A 23,833-nucleotide genomic window follows, 5' to 3' on the forward strand; every position below is an offset into this window, starting at 1 on the left:
TATTCCCTTGTTCCGTTTCCTGTGTTATCCTAGATTTTTGGACTAATCAGCATTAAACACTCATGTTAAGTTTGATGCCGGCCTTCTGTGGTTTACATCTATGTCCACAAAAAACTGCTCACACATCCGACACACGACTCAGGTGCTGTTGTTGATATCCTTCAGCCTCTTCCTGAAAAAATAAAGGTTGGGACTGTTGCGGACTACGATCCTTTTTGTTTGGCTCTAACAAGTCTAACTAAAGCTGGACGAGAGGTCAGTGTCCTGTGATGCGGTGCTCTTCGATATTATTCAGCTGTCTCTCCAGTGAGCTTCACGTTCAGTCATTTCATACCCCAACTCCACTTTCTCACTAAGGCTGCACATTGGAAGAGTTGCTAACCTCACCGGTGTATTGCTTTGTACACTTTGTATACAAAGTCATTCTATCTGGGTTTAATGAAGAACACTTTTTATAAGGTTCTACCAAGTAAAATATATTTGCATCTCCACTTCACTAGCAGTGGTCTCTCTTCCACAGCATGTCTTTTGTCCCAACTGGTCGCGGCAGATGGTTGCTCCTCCTTGAAACTGGTTCTGCTGGAGGTTTCTTCCTGCAAAAAGGGAGTTTTTCCCTTCCCACTGTTACCAAGTGCTTGCTCAGGGCGTCGACTATTGATTGTTGGTGTTTTCTCAGTATTATTGTAGGGTCCTTACCTTATAATATAAAGTGCCTTGAGGTGGCTGTTGTTGTGATTTGGCACGATATAAATAAAACTGTATCGAATTGAATGTCCTCACTCTTATTTTGAAATGTCAGTCACTGCCAACCAGCTAGCCTACAGCTATTCCCTGTCTCATGTTTCTCTACTGGTGGTTTGCTGGCCTGGGTTGATGATGTGCTGGTTCCACTGATTTGCTGCACTTTGGGCTTCAATTTCATGGTCTTGCCAAGTCCTCCAAAGCAGAACAAGGAGTGCAGTTGCTAACCACTCTTCAAGAAGCTGGAATTGGAGAGACTCACAGGACAGGCCTCCACTGTCTATTTGTTACAAAGCGGACTTGCTGTATTTACCGAGGGGCACATTTTCATGACAAAGTTTTTATCGATTTCTTCAGATTTTAGGTGCAACTCCTTTCACAAGAACACACTACTGCCACAAACAGAATCCAAATTTCTGATAAACACCCCGTCTTTCAGAAGACAGTCCCATGAATCATTTTGTGAAGACCACACGCATGTTATGCAGACAAAACAGACTAGAGTGACTCTGATATCACACAGCAGTGCAGGTATCCAAAATGTAGGAGCATTCCTTGAAAGATAAACACGCTTTAATCCCCAGGAGCTCCCTCAAGCTCTCAGCTGAGCCTTTAAATCTCAACACAGTTCACAGTCGAGGTCCTGTGTTTCTCTTTTTGCTGTTCCTAAGTCCACATTTTCCTCTGCCCCCAGCTTTCCGCTCAATCCTTCTTCGTGCCACGTGCTTGCACATCTTCCCCGTCTCCTGCCATTTCTCTTCTACTTTCACTGTTAATCCCTCTCTATCCTAAGCTCTCTTCAAGCCTTTATTCCCTAAAACCGTGATAAATAACCATTCATTACCCTCTTTCTCCCCTACTCCTCCATTCTCTGTCAGTGTTACCATTTCTTGCTTCACTCATTTCTGTGACTGCTTCCATCCCATTTGCACAAACCTTCTGCACATCTCTCCCTCTCGTCTCATGCTTGGCTTCCACCTCATTATAAATTCAGCCATTAGAGTTCCACAGGACTTGTGTCTCGTTAACTCTGCCTCGATTAGCATTCACCGTCCTCTCAAACACACACACACGTACATGAAAAACACGGGCCAACCAGAAACAGAAGCATGCACACAGTTGCACTCTCATTAATTTATGGACTCTCTCACACCATCTCTCAGATGTGCTTGCTCTGTGTGCATGTGTGTGTGTGTGTGTGTGTGTCAAATCTTGTGACTCAGGAGGATTTTAAATGTTGATGAATATTTAAAGGAAAAATGAAAAACAAAAAAGACAGAAAACTAAAATATAATGTGCCTGCAGCTGCCTCTCTCTTTGTGTGGGCATTCATTGTGTATGACAGTGTGGATGTTTATCCTTGCATGAATGCAAGGTTACATGCAGATGCAATGTGCACAACTGTATGCGCGCATGTGTGTGTGTGTGTGTAGGACCTGTGTAGGAGGGCCACCCGCCGCCATCAGTGACTCACAGCTGCTGCAGATGGCCCAGCCGTCTGGCGTGTGTGTGTGTGTGTGTGTGTGTGTGTGTGTGTGTGTGATTACACTATTTGCTCTTAATAAAAGATAAATTGTATATGCATGCAGAGTGCGCAGCTAAACAAGGTATCATTAAAGCTAAAAGCTGAGCTGTGAAAGAAAATCACTGAGGCCATTAAAGTGAAACTGTGAAATATGTAATATGTGCGACCCTCGAAAATGAACAGCGACAAAGGCAGGATCATGTTTTTAGGTCAAAGGAGTTGCACTTCACAAAGGGCGTGGTTCAAATTCTTTTTATGGTGACGAATAAAAAAAAAAAAAAAACAGTGGCTGGCTGGATGCTACGTTTTGTCTCAATTTGACATCCGTGTCTATATATTGGTAATACTGTATATACATCCATATCTATCTATCTATCTATCTATCTATATCTATATATCATGTATCTTTGCTCTTAGCAGTAAAATTGAAATATTTTTAAACAGCAGTTTTGCCAATACATTTTTCCAGAGAAGTTTTTTATTTTCATTTTTATATTTTATTATTTTCTCATGACACATTTGCACAGCCGATTTGTCTTTTAAATGCCTCTGTTGGCACATTCATGCTTTCCATGATAAGTTGCCTCAGCCAGCCATTGGTGGAAGCATCAGCAGGACCCATGTACATGTTCACGAGATGCAAACATGTAACCCACTCTTGAAATTGCTCCCCTATAGTGCTGCTCCACCTCTAATTAATATGTTTATCTTTAGAAGTTTAGAAGGTACACAGCAGGATTTTTTCCCCCATAAAGGAACAAAGTGTTCGCATTATTTTACTGTGTCCACCAAAATGTGACACAAACGGCATTGACTGCTAGGCTGAGCAAAAGGCCCCATATTTGTGTTGGGCTGGGCAATGCTCTCGGGATGGTCTCTCTTATGGTCAGTTAATGTTAACATGTCCTATTGTGCATCTGCAAACTGTCATTTCTACTATTTGAGTGAATGTATGGGACACTGCAGCGGGAAATGGTTATTGCATGACCAAAGCCATAAAAAAGAAATGCTTTTATGCAAAGGGCTTTTAATAGAATAAATCTTATCCGTTTCTTTGTCTTCCTACAACATCAAGAGTTGAGCAACCAAGCTTTACAAACAGGTAGATTTTAAGCTCCTGAAACTTCTTTCCATTATCAGACCTACACTGTTATATAAAAGCATTATAGGCATAACATGACCACAACTTCTTCATTTTATCCACAAAACTTAAATTATGAATGATATACACCATCTAGCTGTCATCTAGCTAAAAATGACCTTTTTTAAGTCTTTACGCACCTACAACGCCCTCTGAAAGCATTCTACCATTTTAATTTCATGACAACGACATCTCATTTATTGAATTATACATGCTTAGTAACCACCTAACAATGGGCGAAATTTTTTTAGCATGTAAACAGTATCTAAATAACGATGCAGCACTGCGTACCTCTCTGGCAACCAGCTTCCAGAAACCCTGCGCAACTACTTTTCAGACGGTTGGTGAATACGACTTTCACTAGCAACTAAAGGTTGTCAGAAGGCTCTAAGCATGCATGACTGAGGCTAGCTTGAATAGCCTCAGTCATGCCAGCCTCAGTAATGCTAGCTGAAAGCTATTCAAGCATATTTGCAGTGCAAATATGAACAATTCTGACGCTCCAAAAACAATATGGTTACACCTGGTAACACCTAGAAAGTAAAACAGAAGCTTTAAAACAGGTGACCAAAGGGTGATGTGAAGTTGGCCATTCTTGTCCATACACTCTTTAGTGTGTGGGTGGGGCCACATGGACCGGACTTATTTTGGTGCAGCTCAGAAATTGTCGATGGGATTGGACTGTGGGGAGTTAGGAGGGTACGTTAAAGCCTTGGCGTCTTTTCTGCTGGTGGAGATCATGGCTAGCATTTCAATGCAAGGATTTCCCATCACCACATTACGTACTCTCGCCTTCTATGAGTGTATTTAATGCTATGGCTGAGCACTGTAGTGCTGCGACACTGCTAGCAGTAAAATCTCCACATTCGGATTGTTTAACAGTCATCTTCCTTCTTCCTTCAATGCAAACAAAAGCGTTTAACAGACATTTGAGCTTTGCCTGTTTCCTACTGTTCTATGAATGCATCATTACACAATCAGCATGTTACTCAGTATCATTTTAGTTTCATCTCCCAGCAAGAACATTAAGCACTGATTACCTCATAAACTGACTGATGCTTTATATCTTTCACTGTGCCCATCATCCTCCTTCCCCTCATCCTCCCCTCTTTCTAATACACACATTCAACTTTACCTTCACATAGGCCACTATCTTCAGAGATATGGTGGCCAGATAGAGGGAGTTCATGGCGAAGTCCATCAGATTCCACCAGTCATGGATGTACTCTGTGAATCCCCCGTCCCACATCTCCTTAATCTCTGCCCAGATGAAGCCTAAAACACACATGCACAGTGTACACAGAGCTGGTTATTTACATGCACACAAACAGTTGTGTCTATACGATCATTTAATGTCATCCATCAGCGGGTTTTTGTTGGCCTCATTTCTGCAGTATGACAAAAGTTCTGCTGAATATTCCCCTTTGTCAGCGGCCTTGGAGCAGTAAGCAGAGAGCCAGCATATTTGTTCTGTATGACTGGCTTTAGATAAAGTAAATAATGCACAAGTCATTTTCTATTTAATACGCCCTGGAATATCTGGCTCTTGGTTAACCTGGATCCCAAGTTTTCACGTATCAGTTTGCATCTGCGGCACGGTGGGTCAGTGGTTTGGTGTGTTCTAGGAAATATGACACCAGAGGAGCTTCCAGTTGGTTCTTCCCAATTAGACTGGCCGTTATTACCGCCTAGTAATGTTTAAAAGACAGAGCTGGTGTGTGGTTCATTATCACTGCGGCCGTTTAGAGAGATGCTGCAGAACTGCAAATGGAGAATGAAAACTAAGCAACGGTTATTTCCTCAGTCAATCTTCTGGGAGTTTCAGGGGTTTTTACAACATCTACGACTCTCTTCCTCTTTCATTGCTCACTGCGTTCTTCTTATCTGTGAACAAACTCTGTCCTAGCAACAAATCCAAACATAGTTATTATTCTCAGAAACAACAAACAATATTTCCAGAGTGGTCATAGTCATTTATTGGTGTGAAACAGATCCAAAACAATGGATTCTTGGCTCTTGGTTTTGTCATAAAGCAAAGTGAGGATGATGTTCAAGTATTATGTTATATGTCAAGTGTAGTGTAGAATGACCACAGATCCCATGATAAGATTTACATTTACTGGAGCAGAGCGAGTATCCTGATTACCAATATTGTGTTGCTATGAACTGCAATCAGGGTTTGTGAGTATTCTGTAAAATACACAAATAAAACAAGCTGACTTTACAGTATTGTTGTATCTTAATTATCATTTAGTCACATCTGGACACTCCAAATGTCATTATTATACAAAATAAAGAAATGAGCATAAAAAGCAGAAGGGTTATATTTTTATGCGATTCAAATACAAGTTGTTTACATTATTTTACATTTACATTATAAACAGGAAACATCTACAAAATTACTCTATTAAGCCCCAAATTAAGAACTGACATTTGCAATTCAATTCATTTTTAATCATTTCTAATGGAAGAAATTTAATTATTCTGAAGGTAATAAAAAAATATTTTATATAACCTCATAAATGCAGCCCTGTAACATATTTGGGTACAGGAGACAGAATCATTTTAACCCCCCCCCCGCCAATTTTGCTGTACACGTACAATGACAATAAAGGGCTATTCTATTCTGTTCTTACAGCATTAAATAGGTGAAATAAGTTGGAGCAAAATTAACAAATGAACTCTCTGTGAATACTGACAGCTGATCAGTCATATTTTGGAGACTTTTCAAGTGTTCCCTCTTGAAAGTAAAATGTAAATATAAATCAACTCCAACACATTTTAATTTCTGAAATACTTCTACAGTTTTTTGCAATTCCATGCAAACAGTTTTAAAGAGAATGCAGTGATCGATCCAGAGATATCCAATAACACAAGATATGTTATATAAACAGACCACCTTTAATATAGCTTTTGTCTCTCCCATAAATAACATTCTGGTAGAGCGTACCTTACCATACTTTGGTTTTTGACAGCAAGAAAATGTGATTGCTGCTTATATTTCATTTAATCTAAAGTTTATTTGAGACGAAGGAGTTTTTGAAAATAATTTTTGAGCTACCTGTTGCTCATCTTTCAGTCCCAAGTCTTCCAAATCTTTTTATTTAATTTTACTTTAAAAAAAATATTATGTTACTTTAGCTTCATTTGTTTTGTAATTTAAAAATTAACATTGTAATGGAGTCATAATGTTCCAGAAAAACAAATATATTAGAAATCACCTAAAATAATGAAAATTAAAAACCATACAGATCACTGTGCTACAGGAAAACATGTAAGTAGTATTGTGTTGTACTAAATCTGAACTTAAATAAATGCATACACATGTATTTTAACATTAGACGGATACATAGACGAGTATTGCCACAGACTGTAAGAATGACAGACATGCTGAACTTTATTTTGAACTCTGGGTGGAAAACATTTAAGCTCTTTTGAACTATACTCTTTGGTATTTAGTGCAGCTCTCATCTGAAATAACTACAAAAGGAAGCAACAGAAGGAAATGTTCCAGTTTTTACCATCAACATGACAACCAGTTAATGGTAAATCATGTTTCTCTTTGTCAAACATGTTTTGTAGCCGAGACTTTAAAAATGAGAAGAAAACAAGCGGAAGAGATGATGGAAGAGAGCAGATGGTTTTGTATTTTTCCAAGTGATTATGGACTGCATTTGGAAATGATTGGTGTCAGCTCTGAGAGAGAAGATGGAGATGTAATCACTCATTTCACACCCACCCACCTACCCACTCTCTCTCTCTCTCACACACACACACACAAAACCAACTCCTCCACAGGCTTGAAAGCAGCCGACCACGCACCCCCACATCCACACACTTTTACAGACACACTCCGGGGCCTCTTGATGATTAGCAATCAAACAGAAAAAAATGAAGCAGATAAGTTTTTCTTTATTAATTTAAATCTGGTTGTTTTTTTTTTACTGTCTGGAGGAGAAAGTCCGGCTTCTTGCCGGGCAGTGACTCATTCAAGACTTTAAATGTGAAGTTCGTCGTTAGAGCTCGGCTTAGAATAGTTGATATGAGTCACTTATTAAAGACATATGAAGGAATAAAGTGTGAGATATTTTGTTTGTCTGTGCAAAATGTTTGTAAGCGCTGTTTAAATTTAGAGAAAATATACTTTCAATAACAGCTGAAAAACGCTCACAAAACTAGTAGTTTCCTGTTGACGTCGGTTGTTTTGAACAGTCAAATGTTACTCCACTGACCCTCTCCATGCACCATTTCCTGAGCTAAGTCCCAAAGTCCCCTAACTGTCAGTCTGTAGTTGGCAACTTTTGAAATAGATTCCCATAAATCTTCCTCCAGCCATGTTGTTCCCTCTATACTGATGTTTTAAAAGGTTACCCAGCCCATTTCTGTAACACCGTCAAACTCATGACAGCTGAAAAAAAAAAAAACGATTCAGTTTGAATCGGGGTTTTTTTCAGACTTTGAAGGGGTTTTTTGCTTCAAACTGAAGCAGCAGAGCCTGGAATCTTTTTTTTTTTATATAACTTCCAGTTCAGCTTCATCAGAGCCCGCTTTCCACATTACAGACAATAGCAGTGCAGGCATGAGCATTTTTGGACATCGCCTAACAGAGTTGTTGAATCCGATGCAGTTGGACCGGACACTGAATGGTCTTTGATCTCAGCATCATAGCTGGCAGTTCCAACCCAATCGTGCATTTCGGACAAGGTCAAAAAATGTTTAGTGTTTTATGCATGTTTGTTAGAATCATTATACTCTTTGTTTTGTGACTGTCAAGACTTGGGAGAGCAATTTTGTAAAAAACAAAAACAAACAAACACTGGGTTAATTTTAGGGTAAAGGTCAGTGAAATGAGACTCTTTGGAGGAGGTGGTCTTAGTACAGCTTCAAATGAACTCCAGGGTGGTTTAATCAATGGTGTGAATGTAGACTTGTAGTCAAGACCGCCTAAACCAGGACCAAGACAATACCAAGACCAGAGGATATCGAGACATCCAACTCTATATGAATGCGATCTGACCTTGATCCGAACCAGCTACCAGCAGTACGTTATAAGTTCCAGATAAACAAAAAATTCTCATAGCCATGTATGCTTAGTATTCTGGGGTGCAGCAAGATACTATAGATGTGCAAAGGTATGTACAAAGCTAGCAAATAGCTGTGAAATGGATGTAAATTCTCCAATAGTCCAGAACACAGCAATTTCTTCATGTTTTTCTTTTGATGGTCCCAGTAAGTTGACTGGACATTCTCATGTGGTTTGAAGTGACGCATTTTTGTTTCACTTGGAGTTCAATTGGATTTTTCTCAGTGTGGAAAGAACCCAAATCTAAGGAAGAACCTAAAAGTTTGAAAACTCAACAATTGATTTGGACCTTTGAACTGTAAGTGTGAAAACGGGCTTAGACCTCACTGGGTTTCCTTGCCGGATCCCTGGTAAAACGTGTGTCGACATGAGAGCATAATCTCTGAGGAATTCATAACAAGCAGGCATTTGCCCTGTGTCCTCCCCCCTGCATGCCTTGCCCAGTCAACACCCTTGGCTAAACCCAGCTGAGCACTTCTAATAGTGTCAACACACCTATCATTGTGAGAAAGTCCAAGTGGAACTGAATTCATGTGTGAAAATGACTAATTTACCGTGACGCTTTTGCCTGAGATGCTGCTAGTTTTGCTGAGAGCAGAGCCTGCAGCAGTGGTGGAGGGGGCTCCACTGGTGTGGTGAGCCTGCGTCACAACACCACACTGTCAAACTGATTTCAAATTTCAAAACTGTCAGACACTTGAGGACATTTATCAGGTCTCTCATTTCCCTGTGGCGGCGCAAGTCTTTCTTCACAGTCTAATTCATAAATGTAATACATTCAATTTTCTACCTCTAGATTTTACAGATTTTATGAAAATTCTTGGAACTGAAAAATAAAAACAAAAAACATGTACACATGTATTCATAGCCTTTTTAGTATAATGATGCTACGAGGTTAACACCTATTTTCTGTTTCTCCCATAATTCTTTGCAGAACCTTTTACGCTCCATCAGGTTGATAGGGACGCATTGCCCAAGGAACAGCCAAGTAACAAACAGGAAGCTAAAAAAAGTCTTTATGTAAATAACGCAGGACTGGCCAACTCCAGGCCTTGATGGATTGTGTCCTGCAGGTTTTAGACGTGTCCTTGATCCAGCACAGCTGAATCAAATGACTAAATGACCTCCTCAACACGTCCTAAGTTCTCCAGATTCAGGTGTGTTGACCCAGGGTGATATCTAAAACCTGCAGGACACCGGCCCTCGAGGCCTGGAGTTGCCCACCCCTGAAATGAAGCTAAGCTGAGGTGAAAACATCACCATTTACCAGGATAAATGCGAAGTTGCTTTTTGAAGAAACCCCCTTTACCGTGCTGAAACTGTAACCGTCAAACACGACTCTTAACTTTCATTGACTGTGTCACAAAGCCCATCTGCTTGAACTATTTTATTACATGAAAAACATGTCTTCAAAGTGTGATTTGAAGTGGCTGATGGCACACATTTCTCACAACACACAAAAAAAGCAGAATAAACAAAAAAAAGAGAGTTACTGTCCCCGTCTGTAAAGTCTTTAAGTCCAGTAGAGAAGAACAACAAAGGCTCTAAAAGCTGGACTTAAACTTTGTTCTTGCCTTCGGCAGAACTTGGTTTTGTAGGCAGACAGAAGACATCTGTCGGATCATGAAAGTCTTTGTAAAGATGCAAACCCCTGTTGGATACCAGCCAGTGTAAGGGATGCTATGTGACTGAATTACAGAGAAACTTCCAACAGATCTGAGGTCAGAGCTGCAGAAAGGCCAGCCACAAACCGAGCAGATCATTTCAGCAGGTACAGAGTTTTTAAGCACAATCCTCGGAGGAATACTCTGAAAACTTACCCAGCACCCACGGCAGAATCATCCACTCCACAATGGTGGGTGGGGGACCCTGCATGTGCAGGTTGGTGCGGGCGATGTGCTGCGAGGCCAGCAGCAATAGGAAGAGAAAGGTCAGGTAGGATGCCGTGTGACAGATGAACTTGATGAAAGGCTTCTTAATGAAACTTCCCAGAGCACTCTTTGGAGCCAACAGGTAGATCTGAGGAGGATGGAGAGAGGGAGATGGACAAGGGGAGAATGAAAAAAGAAAGGATTTGAGTAAGAGCACAAAAGAAGAAGGAGAGGCAAGATAAGAGGGCCTGCTTTGTTATTAAATGATCTTTAATGACCAAAAAATAAATTAAAATAAAATAAAATCAGCCGATGGAAGTGGCTTGAAGGCATAAAGTGGCTTGAAGGCATAAAAAAACAGGACTGAATGTCTGCAGAGACGTGACTCTCAAAGCAGAGCAACACAAACAAGAAATTTGACATTATGTAACGATTAATGAGTACAAAAAACATTTCAAATGCTTGTTGATGCCTTAAACTGATTTTGTCCTCTCAAATATCGTTCTTTTCCCCCTCAATTTCAGCTCAACAGGAAAAAAAAGAGAAGATGTATGTAAGTCGATAAATGTCCATGCTCAGCCACCGTCACCTCATGTTTCATCTGTCAGCGCTGCTATTGTTATCGCCGGCGTTATTGCCGTTATGATGCTTGTTTACTTGTTCTGCTCGTCTACTTGCTGCTGGCAACCTCGGCACACTGAGTCACGCCAGAGATGCTTTTTAACTCGAGCTGAGTCGCACGTCGACAGACTCAGAAACAATAAGGCCGAAAGAGAGCGAGAGGGAGAGAGACATGTGCTTAAATACAGAATTAAAACATTAATAACTAACCCCACTGCGGCACCACTCTGATTATTGATATGTAAGCACTTTATGTTAATTATCTCACTCACATCAGCAAAAACATGCAGTGTAAATAACCTCAATTAAGACCAAATTGCATGTCGGAGTCTTTGAAGACACCACAAAGGTCACAGTAATAAACGAGAGGAAAGAGGTGCAAATATTTTCCCCTCTTCTAATTATTCTTCCTTCTTAAGCTTTATAGAAAGACAGAAAAGTAAACTAACATTAAAAATGAGCTAACAGCATTCATCTAAAAAGGAGGAAAATTTTTAAGAAAACCTGTAATGGCTCCGAACTTCCAGACCAATTATTGGGTTTAACAGAGTTATGTTGAAAATGTATCCCTGAAATGTGCTGCAAACAAATGTTTTACTTTTCTTTGGCTTTATGTGTGGAATCAGGAAACTAGAGCCAGTATGTAAGTTGACTCGATGTATTTTGGAAAACTGTGCCCTTTAACTGACTCTTCATTTTAGAACCGCCCAACATTCCTGCCAGGCTGTGAAAAGAAGCAGCACATGGAAGTGAAGGCAAGCACCAATTTTCTTTACAAAACTGTCTTTGGCTCATCAAAGTACAAATATCTAAAGCAATTAATTCTCCTGAAGTTATCAAGTTTGTTTTTCCCTGACTGACTTGTGGTTTTGTCCCTTTGCCTCAGATCTCCTCCTTGTTTTCAGATCTATTGAGTTTCCTGCTGCTTCTTGAATGTGTCAATAAATCATTTAAAGTATTCCTGGAGTTCAGAGCAGTAACCCGGACCACCAAAGAGTTATAATCTCTCCAGCGTATCCTGGTTCTATCTAGGGGCCTCCCAGAACATCTTCCCCAGGCGGCTTCCTAATCAGATGCCTGAACCACCTCAACTGGCTCCCTTAACGTGGAGGAGTAGCAGCCCTACTCTGAGTTCTCCCAAATAAAAATAAACTCTTCCCCTCTCCAGGAGGCATCAAAACCTGGAGAAAGCTCATATCTGCTGCTGATCTTGTACTTCTTCCACCTTCGTTTGCTGCATGGTTGACAAACACCTGCTGCGGTCAGATAGACCCATGCAGCATGTTGGAGATTAGCCCACCTGGATCCTACAGGGTCATCAGGTGCTCATCAATTAAAGGCTCGCCCAGACCTGGATCCAACGTGGAACACCATGATCCATGACCCAGGAATCGAAATGACTGTGCAGTTTTGTACAGAATTTTGTTTATTTATTTTAAATGTTTCTCAATTTCTCTATAGTCAAAGCTTTTAAAGATGAACAAAAGCAGACCTTTATCTGCATCCCAGCATTAATGACTCAGTAAGTTAACACATTGGCTCATAAGTTGGCTGAAGTTCATCTGTGTGTATTTAGTTGGCTCATATTACTGCAGTACCAACAGCATAAATAGACATTTTTCTGAAACGAAATCCTTTAAAACATAAAATGACCAGATTAAATATATAACACAGTCCGTATGTCTGTGACATCTGTTAACTTCCAGGTCCTCTTCAAAACCTTATTTCTTATTTTCCATCGTCCTTCAGTCAATAAACCGTAACTTTGGTCTAATTACTAACTGAAAACAGTCTGAAAAAGCAGCAGTTTGGTTGCATCAGCTCTTTGACTTTATTACCCTATATTTCTTCTTTTCCCCATGTCATTGATTTCTTGTCTTTCTCCTTTCTAGGGAAATGATCATTTTGTCAGCTCCTCTTCTCGTCTGTCTTTCCACTTCTCCTGCCATTTATCTCTCACCTTCTTCATTTATTTTCTCTAATTCCCTCTTCCTCCTTTGAACTTTCCTGAATCTCAATATTTCCATTTTTCTAAATTCCTTTCCAATCTAGATTTTCATCTTCTCTTCCTGCCTTGCTTCTTGAAATCTCGATTCCCCATCTATTGTCATCTTTTTACCCACTTCCTTCAAATCTATATGCTCCATCCTCCTGCATCCTCCCATTATTCCTTTTTCCTTACCAATGAGAAGACTGGGAACAAGAGTCCGATGATAAAGCAGGTGACCAGTTTAACCACCCAGTGTCGTCTCCTCCAACCCGGGAAGCCATCATACCACAGTGTGGCCAGCAGCTGCTGGCAGTTTGGCTGTGCCACAAACTGGAAAGAGAATAACAGGGAGAGGAAATGCAGTTTAGTATATGTGAAAAAGCCCTGAAAAGCCCTTTTAAACATAGTTCATTAATCATACAGAGACACCGCTTGTATAAAAACAGCTTTCACATTACTACACAGAGTTCACATTACTACTTCCCAAGTCTCATCAGGTTACACTTTAAAAACATTTGATCACCCTGACTGCTTAATAAGTTCATGGAAACATTTGCCTCTGACTGCTCAGTGGTGTTTATTTGATGCTGATGCCATTACCAAATATTATCTCCTCCTTCTTCACTTTATTCATTTTTTCTTAACTCAAGGAGGCTACGGTCCTTTCATCTTTTCTCCCTCTTCTATCATTCCATCTATATGTAATTAAATCATTTTGTTATTCACAGTCACACATTCCCGATAGAGTAAAACATGAGTGGCTCTTCGCGTGTCCTTTATTAGTAGTAGTCGGATATCAGAGTGAACTGTCATCTTGTTAAAGTCCATTTCCATCTCGACTGTGACATTGACTCCTCTGACTGATTTCTACTGGGGTTGGGATTTGATTTGCCCTAACCAATCACAAAAGAACAAGGTATCCACCTGAAGCTAATGTGATTAAACTCGACACTGCTGCACAGCAATGCAAACATACTGTTTTTCCCCAGGGATTTAAAAGTAAAGAGCAAAGTACAGTAAAAAGAAAAATTGGTCTTCAAACGAGGTTGCTGGTAAACACGTAGGAGATAACATTTGCAGATAATTTTCCTGGGTTTTTAGAATCCTTATCTTGTTGTATCCACTGGTGTATCAGTGGATTAAGCCAGGCACAGGAATTAATTAATAACTGAAACCTTTTAAGACTGAATACCGGACAGTTAAAGACACTCAAACAGACCAGACTCACGTCTTTGACAGCCAGAGAGCAGAAAAAAAAATCCGAACAACTGAGTCATTCAGCTACACAACATACATTCATACAGACGTGGCAGAAGCTCAAACTTAGGCATATAGACATAGCCAAGAAGTTTAAACTGAGAATCAGAACGAAGAAGAAAAGTCATTCTGAATGCACAACATGTCAAACCTTGAGGCAAATGTACTGCAGCAGGAGAAGACCACACCAGGCGTCACAGCTATAATAGGAAACGGAGGGAACAGTTCATCCAGGCTCAACAAAAATGGACAATAAGAGTTTGGAAAACATTCCCTGGTCTGATGAGTCTCGATTTCTGCTGTGACATTCAGGTAGTAGGATCACAATTTTGTGTAAACAACATGATAGCATGGATCAATCTTGCTTTGTCTGAACACCATTATACCACCAGGGTGCTGCAGGTGGTGTCGTGGTGTTGGGGATGTTTTCTTGGCACAACTGGATTTTTTGTAACTACCACACCCTACCCCAGTTGTTGCTGCCCATGTCCATCCCTTTGCTACCACAGTGTATGCATCCACTGATGGTTTCTTCCAGCAGGATAGCACACCATGTCATAAAGCTCAAATAATCTCAAACCGGTTTCTTGAACATGACAAAGAGCCTTGTAAAAGCCTTCTTCAAAAAAGTTCTGTTACATTCAAAAATAAAAGCCCCAGCTACTTTTTAAGGAATAAACACACATACGCACACGCACACACGCACACACACACACACACACACACACACAAAGAAACTAGTCCTAATGGCTGTTTAGCAGCAGGAATCCCAGCAAAGATTGTTCTTTCCTGCCTAACTACAGTGCATCACAAGATCAGCACCATGGACAGCTCTTTCCACACTCTACTACACGATGCTGAAATGTCTGAAGCAAAGCTGGTAAAAATTCAGACAGTCTCATAAAAAGAGCCTATGTTTAGTTATGGACAGTGCAGATAGAATGTGCCAGGATCAATTATCTCCAAGCCCACACTTACAGAAAAAAACACAAGCAAGTGAAGAAATCTGCAGTTATCACCAAATGTTCAGCCGTCAAAAGTAGAAGAGGCAAATTTTTGACTGACAGTTTCAGGTGTCATCCTGTGGGGGTGGGGGGTGGGGGTGGGGTGGGGGCAGTTTTCCTCTTCAATCTATTAGCTAAATGTTTGGTTCATAATAGTTTCCCGTCCTTGTGTGAAGGTGGATGTGCCAAATTGAGCTGGATGTTTATTTAGCTCATTTATCTAAAAGGATGTTTGTTTAAAGGAGAAACACATTATTAACATTCTCTTATACACATACAAAGACACACAGACACGACTCGGGGTGATTGATAACCTTCAGTCTCTGAAGCCTTTTCAGAGTATGAGGGTAATTTACAGTCCTGGGATTTTTACCAAGATTAAAACTAATCACTGAAAAGCAGAAATGAGAAGGGAGGAAGTAAATAAATTGAAAGATGGGCCTGGCAAGAACAAGGAAGCAGAGGAAGGGAGAAGAAAAGAAAAAGGGGGACACAATGGGAGAAATAAAATAAGAGGAAAAGTCAGACAGGAAGGAAAGAGGAATGGTTCTTGGTGACTCAGAGGGCACCTGAAGGTCTGATGGGGACAAACAGCCTTTGGCGTAATGCCAACAGTATTAGCGGTTGAACTGTAATGAGATGTAAATGGAAACAACAGAGGAGCTACAAACCTGTCAGGGCTGAAAGTAACCTTTGGTTTGTCATAAAAGCTCACAGAGGAAGATAACGCCTCCCCAGATTTACCCGTATGATGCTTGCTGTGGAGCATTTATAAGTGTACAGATTACACATGATTCCTTTGTCAGGACTCATGTCACCATTTTTAATGGAAACAAAAAGGTTCACATTGTTTGCAGGGTTAGTGTATGTTGACAAGCAGCAGCAATCCCTACATGTTTTTTACATTGTTGAATTATTGTTTAAATCGCCAATATAAATACTACATATTAATGCTATGGAGCATAACAGTATGCAAAGTTCTGACTCTAACTGTATGGATTTCAGCTTATTGACTGTTGCTGTGATTTGGACCTATTTAGATAAAGCTTTAAATGGGATGTATAACACAAATAAGAATAGGAAGATTTTCTGATTTTTCCTTTTTCCACCAACTTAGCATTTTTTGTTTTCTTCCACCCCTCAATTTCTTTCACCTCTTTGTTAAATCAGTTGTCTTTGCTACATCCAATTCTCAGTGTTTTTCTTTTTCTTCTTTGTTCTACATCACTGATCATCTTCTCATTGTCATCCTGTGTATTTTCTTTTTCATTATATGGCCCCCAATCCTCTTTACTTCTCCCCTTCTATACACTGCATCTCTTCTCAACTGATTCTCCACCTCCTCTGAGTTTGGTCTCCACTCCCGTCCTTCTCACTTTGTATTTGCTCACTTGTCTTTCTTTTCTGCTCAGTCGCATTTCTTCTCCTCACCCCTTCTTCCTTACCCTTCTTCTTTTCTTCCATCCATCTTCCTATCCTCCCCTCAGCTCCAGCATGGTGTCCTGTTTCCATGGCAGCAGTATGCTAATGAGGTAGTTGATCTTTTGGCTTCACTAAACTACAGCAGTCTGCTCCTTTCTCTCCTTTCCTGTTTTGCTGTTGATAAATATGCTTGTCATGGTTTACTGTTGACACAAAAACACTTGCTGACGTAACAGCACCATTTGAGATGGCCTCTAGACCAATCAGAAAGTCAGAGCAGATCAGGAAGGAGAAACCTAAGAAGCAAACAGATCTCAGACATAACTCTGTTTTTGGGATATATAGAACAACGTGAGACATCACTGAAATAACTTATAAACTCACAATGAATCAGAATAAATTACACAACACTCTGGAAAAGCTGGCGTGGTGGGTGGTATAATTTCATCATCAGCGGTCAGTCAGCCAGTAGCATGAAGATGATAGAAATACATTGTCTGGATCCAGGCAGTGAATGGTAAATGACTGTGGTGTGTGATGACTCGGGTCAGCTGAACTGGGGAAACAAAAGACATCATTTTCCTGTCTGAACCTACATTAGGTTAAGAGATCTACATTTTACTTGCATCAACATTGATGAGTGACAAATTTCAGACAGTCAAACTCCTGCTGAAGTGGAACAAATGAGAGAAGTGGCAATTTATGCCCCGATGATCAGTTTAGCAATATTAAAAGATATTATCTTTTGATATATTATTCTTTTTTATCTTTAGAAAAAAAAGGTGACCAGGTTGATTTAAAAAAAATGCAGCACATGTAGCAGTAGCATCATTCATCATTTTCAATATATCTTTAACATGTCGTCATGATTGGAACTTTTTTACTTCCTGACGATCTCTTTTGGCTTCAGCTCTAGTTCTAGTTCCAGCTCTAACAACAGGACATATATACCTGTCTACCTAAAAATATTATTATCATTATTAATTACAAGAAAATGAAGAAGTACATGGTTACCTAAAATTGATTTTAATTTGGCCAAATTGCACTACCAGAAGGGTGTTAATAAAGTAAGAATTAAACGGTTATGTTATATAACTTATAACATGTGGTGGTACCACTATAAAGCTTAGCTGTCATGTGCTCCGGAATATATTGTTAGCTTAGTAACTTGTCAGACGCAGCAGCTGAGACTTCGACACCAGTTCTGTATTAATATCAGGCCTCCAGCTTGACACATTTGCTCGAAATACTGACAAGAAAGGAAGCAGGCACCATCAGACTGTTAATATGGCCCAAATGTAACTGCCAGCTCTGGGACCCGTTTTTTTATTCCACTGTACAAGTTAATAATTTTCTAAATTTAATTGATCCAGAATCCAATTTGCAAAATAAACTATCACATATAACAAAATAGGAGTAATGGACAACACAAACAGCTTCACCCGACTGCCAAACCCTATAGTATACATTTAAAATGAGCTCATGTTTAATGGCAAACAGCAACCACACATGGATACTTATCAGGTTTTGCTGTCTTGTACTGAAATTCTTTTTGTCTCACACTCTCCGTCTTTCATGCTAGCACTGGAAAAGTGTCACTGCACCACCATGACGAATTTCCAGTCCAACTTAAATTGATTACCACGGTCTCTCTCCGGCAGCGCTTTGCCTCCTTCTCCCAGCAGGCTGGGTCAGTGGTGTGAAAACTGCAGAGGATAAAGTCTTAAACGTAATCTCAGTGTGCCTGCGGCAAAGAAACCACACTCTTTCATGCTAATCCAATAGCAGCTTTACATAACACACAGTACTTTTACTGGTCGGTGCAAGAGAGAGTTGTCTGAAAATGACTTTAAGGGATGTGAACAAGGGGGGTTTCCTGTAGAAAAAATTTAGCGACCAATCCAGGGGGGAAAAAACCCCAACAAAAAAAGCAAATCTAGCCAATGTAAAATTTCTAATTTTAAAACGCCACATCTTCAGTGATTTGAGAAATATACAGATGTTTGAGGTGGGAAGTTTTTGGACTTGGATATAGTAAAATCTAATGGGCAACAGGGGGCAGCATTTCTCGATTAAATATGTATGCCATGTCAAGCCGCTACCAATATGAGTGCGCAGCTGGGTGTCTGTAAAAATGTCAAATCTAAATGTGAAAAAACAACCACAACTTCCCCACTGTCTTCCTGACTACAGGCCAGATCTTTCTGGAAGATCATCATAAGATCAAGTTACATCGCTCAAAACATTTAAGAGAAGGAGACCGTTGATCTCAGTATAACACAAAGTCAGTAAAACATCAGGTATATTAGTCTGTCTACTTAGAAACCATAAATCATTGTGAATCCAGTTCAGCTGCTTTTGTGCAAATGAAAGTGGAAACAAGTGCACTGAAGAAGCAACACTAAAACACACACAAATCACAAATGGGATGATTTCTGGAGGTGGTGGCCATGGACCATGGCTCTCCTGGATAATTTTTTATTACATCCTAAATCTGATCAGTTTAGTCTTTGTGTCTAATGCAAAGAACAAAAGGTACTCCTGAGAATTCACAGGAGAGGACCTGACAAGACAATGGCTCAGGCCACAAAATAAGATATTAAAAATATATATTTCATATGCTTCCTGTGGGCCCAGATCTGCAGCATTAACTAAGCAGTTTTTGTTTTATTTCAGGGGGGCAGAAACCAAAGCTTCCAGGAAACTTTACTTAAGCACAAGAACAACGTGCAAATTCCAAACAGAAGGCGTCTCGTGCTAAGAGACAACACTCTCAGTACTGAATCACTGAGCTGCTTAACTAAACTATAAGAGTGTATTAAAAAAAGTTACACTGAAGGCTTATTTTACTTATTAGTATCGTAAAATATCACTTTAAACCTCAAAGTTACTGCTGCAAAACAAAATGCTTCAAAGGCACTTTAATCTGTAAACTGAACTACTGTTTTCTTAGATCATTTCTTGTATAATGACCACACGATATCTTCTAATCTCTCAAAGCATCAATACAATGTAACAACAAAGATTCAAATTTCCCCCCAAAAAAAGAAGTAAAGTCAGCGCTGATCAGGTCTCAGGCCTTTTCGTCACTGGAAAATATGTATTTTATGCCAGGTTTCTATCAGGACAGCTTGTTTATCAGGATTTCACTGCCTCTATTCTTTCATAAAACATTTAAAGACATGAACAGAGATCAAAAACAAAAAAACAACTCACGCCCACGCAGCAACACATGCACCCACAACCGCACACAATAACAACAGCAAGAAAAATATACCATGAAATCTGCACTGCTGGCAGCCCACTGAGTTTCAAATGACATTAGCAAAGTGAATGGAGAAAAATGCAGGAATGAATCACAGAGACGAGCATTAATAGTGAATTACAGGGAAGCGCAGTGGCCAGTTAAGACTCATGTTAGATAAGCATTCCTTATTAAAAATCTTCATTCCTGTTAGTTGTGATGATAAGGACACAGACTATGAAAAGAAAAAAAAAAAGAAAAAAGTATTTTCATCACTAATAAATGCACCGAGTCATCCAGCAGATACTCCAGGGAGCTGGCACAGACAAGGAAATTAGCAGAGTGTGAAACCAGGCTCTCCAAAAAGGACCCAAACTCCTTTTTATTAAACTCCTCGCAGAGAGAGAGACTCGGTCGAGTTGTGATGACTCATGTTAACCTGCTGAAAGGAGCAGCAGCCTGGAGTGCTGCGAGATGAATAGGCTTTTACATTATTTGCATTTCCGCTTGTTCAGGAAGCCTCTGCGGATTACGTGATGGGCACGGCAACCGTTATACAAGAATTCAAACTTGACTTCTGTGTCCTACTTTAGCCCACAGACGCAAGATCTGGCAAATGTGCCGAAGCATTATCTAGAAACACTCTGAATCTTTTAGTCATGTACATTACTTGTCCTCACTTTCCTTTAAAGCTCCTTTGACGGCTGGCAGCATGTTCTTCTACTTTGTTCATCTATTTTGTTCTTTCCCTGAGTCGGTCTGTGTTCATTGATTGGTTAATTTGTTGGCACACCTGCGCTGATGCAGACAGGACCAGCTTGCAAGAGATCAGCACCTCTTATGTGACCTGAGGAAAGGAACACAATCTTCCTAACAAAGAAGTGGTTCTCAAACTTTTTCCTGACATGGACAACTTGTGACTTCAGCCTCAGTCACATAGACCTAGAGACCGATTAGAGACCCACTACAGGCCCATCAGTTACTAGGGAAAATTGTGTATTTCCAAATTGGTTGGTGTGTGATTAGGCACAAACTGGCTACCAAAGCTTTACATTAAACGTAATTCCACAAGCACTGTGTTAGTGAAATGCGGTGAACTGGTCACGCTCCAAAGACTCATATGGGATCCTTTAAAATCCAAATGTAAGAAAAAAAAGTCTCAGCCAATGCAAAAGAAGCTGAGCTAAATGGTAAATGGCCTGTATTTGTATAGCGCTTTACTAGTCCCTAAGGACCCCAAAGCGCTTTACACAACCCGTCATCCACCCATTCACACACTGGTGATGGCAAGCTACATTGTAGCCACAGCCACCCTGGGGCGCACTGACAGAGGCAAGGCTGCCGAACACTGGTGCCACCGGGCCCTCTGACCACCACCAGTAGGCAACGGGTGAAGTGTCTTGCCCAAGGACACAACGATCGAGACTGTCCAAGCCGGGGCTCGAACCGTCAACCTTCCGATTACAAGGCGAACTCCCAACTCTTGAGCCACGATCGCTAACCAGTTCATTGTTATCACACCCTCAACATGTTTGGGTTACTGCTTTTACACATGCTACCATCCAGCTAATACAATTTCAGTTGTCAGTTTAGTCACACAGGTCTACAGACTAATCGGCAAAGACATGGTAACCTCTTGTTGCTAAGGAAGAATGTGTTTTCATAACGTGTTGATGAGTGGTTCCCGGAAATTGCTGGGAGTTGCTAAGTGAAATTCGTCGCAAAGAAGTATGTATGGAATATAACAACTTGTCTGCAAACACTCACAAACTACTTGCCAAGTGGTAGTAAAACTGAAAAGTGTGTTTTAAGACAAGTCTTTGTCTTCCATGTGAACCGCAGGCAGCCAATCCCTTTTTTCCTTTTCTAATATCAACCAAAGAAATCTTAAGATGTTTTTTCAGTGCAGCACTGCACTGAAAAAACATCTTTGCAACTAATTTCTCTTAGCAACTCCCAGCAACCAGTTGCCAAGGGACCAGGGTTGCACAGTTAGTTTGAGTGGTCTGCTGAGCAGTCAGTCAGTCAGAGATGTTTGGTAATAAACACAACTTGAAGAACATTTATAAATGATTCAGCACTCATCTTCCTTTCAGTAACATACCTAGGAAAGTAATTTCCACTGAGAATACTCTGCTCACTGCAGCTCAGACTTTTTCATACTGAATAAAGCAACGTCGTATTTATGACCAATGCAGGGAAGAATCACACAGTCATTAATGAAGCAAGATGTTTCTTCTCATCTTTCCACAATTGTTTTTTCCGCATTTCTAACCCATAGTTGATAAAAGAATGTACATATGGGCTGATTATGCCCAATTTCATAGTGTTTAAGATAATTTAATCATTATTAGGAAATACAGATAGTACACTCAAACTGCAGATATATTGAAGACTTAATGCAGATTTTGTAGCTGTTAAACAACAACCATAAATAAATAAATCCATAACGTTAATAGTCGCTAAACAAAAACTATTCTCCTACACTGTAGTATCATTTTAATCCACTCTGCAATACCAACTATCTGACTGATAAGAGCTTCATTTAGCATCATGTCAAACATGCTACTAATGCAGAAAAAGCATATCTGGACAGAAAAACACATAGTTGACCTCAGCATTACTGAAACACAGTGAGATCATCTCGACAGAGAACAGAACAAAAACACAGCCAGCATCCAGTGAAGAGCTTTGAATGTCCTTCAAGAAGCCTGGAGAAGTATTCCTGAAGACTGAAGTTCAGGCTAAGAATAAAGGTTTTCATATTAAACACTGATTTTAAAGCTTGTTAAAAATCAACAAACTCTGTTTTGTCCTCTATACTGTATTTTCTTGTATATTTGCACATTTCAATAAATTGCTTAAACTATTTCCCATTTTCCCAGCGAAATATAACAAATATCTCTGTGAAACCATCTTCTATCTGACTGCTTCTCCCCACAAACACTGCTGGCACTTAAAATGATAGTAAACACTCTCTAATAAACACAGGAGTTCATTTATCAATACCACCTGTGTAATATAGAACTAGACACAAGAAAACCATCTCTTTTCTTGCTGCTGGTGACATCATTGCTCACCTGCATGTAGCCAGGCTGCCGTACACAAGCTACCAAATCTTTATATCAAACTTTGTTCTCCAAGCACTGCGAAATGTAGTCAGCAGTCCAAAGAGTCCTGCCGTGTCGTCAATATCAAAGTGCGATAACGATTTTCAGCCAGTGCAAAAGATGCTGACCTAACCAGTTCAGCCCCCATTCCTCCCCCACACACACTTGGGTCACCGCACTTCCTCCTGCTTCTGACACTAAATGGCAATCTGCTACACAAACTACTTTCCAGCTAATACAATTTCTGGGCATTTTGCCTCAACCGCTAAACCACTAAGAAATATGCTAACCGCTGCTGCACAGCACCAGTTAATTCAATTTCTCTACAGCCTGATGTAATCTAAACAAAGCAATACACTAACTCAAAGCCATGCTAACACTAATTCATTTTGGCTGTCCACATGCTTGTGATCCATATGCAAATACCCTAAAGCCCTTGTGTGCGTGTGTGTGCTCCGTGAAGCTGATTCATGTATTCATATTTGATCTGACATGCTAGGCCTGTTAATCCTCTCTGATTTCTTTTTTTATTTTGTCTTTTAGAAAAAAAAAAAATCTCTCTCTGTCACACTTTCTTCCTTTCCATCGATCTCTCTGGCTCTCCTTTCTCTCCACCCACTCAAACTGCCCTCCTTTCTTACACTGCTTTCAAATTATTCTGTTCAGTTCAGCAATGGAGCAACGTGCAGTCATTTTTGGATCACAGAAACTCGGCACTGTAAGCTGCTTTCTCAAAAACTTCAAGAAATGTATTAAATAATAACTACTACAGTTAAAATGTTTGTTTTATTTCTTATATTCTTTAGATTTATCTATAATAAATC

The 23,833-nt window shown here is 40.0% G+C and overlaps 2 protein-coding genes across 2 annotated transcripts in view; one reads left to right on the forward strand and one right to left on the reverse strand.

The window, feature by feature from the left end:
• LOC146522634 (uncharacterized) overlaps nt 1-23,833 on the forward strand; it is a 518,363-nt gene that overhangs the window by 399,654 nt on the left and 94,876 nt on the right. The window lies entirely within an intron of this gene.
• The window catches only part of trpc5a (transient receptor potential cation channel, subfamily C, member 5a), a 203,067-nt gene that overhangs the window by 46,698 nt on the left and 132,536 nt on the right, over nt 1-23,833 (reverse strand). Inside the window, exons 9-11 of the mRNA XM_085153481.1 lie at nt 13,165-13,302; nt 10,311-10,509; nt 4,543-4,682 (exon numbers count right to left, since the gene is read on the reverse strand). Of these exons, the coding sequence (XP_085009607.1) occupies nt 4,543-4,682; nt 10,311-10,509; nt 13,165-13,302 (477 nt within the window). The remainder of the gene's footprint in view (nt 1-4,542; nt 4,683-10,310; nt 10,510-13,164; nt 13,303-23,833) is intronic.

The sequence above is a fragment of the Neolamprologus multifasciatus genome, chromosome 3 (assembly GCF_963576455.1).
Source record: "Neolamprologus multifasciatus chromosome 3, fNeoMul1.2, whole genome shotgun sequence".
NCBI lineage: Eukaryota > Metazoa > Chordata > Actinopteri > Cichliformes > Cichlidae > Neolamprologus > Neolamprologus multifasciatus.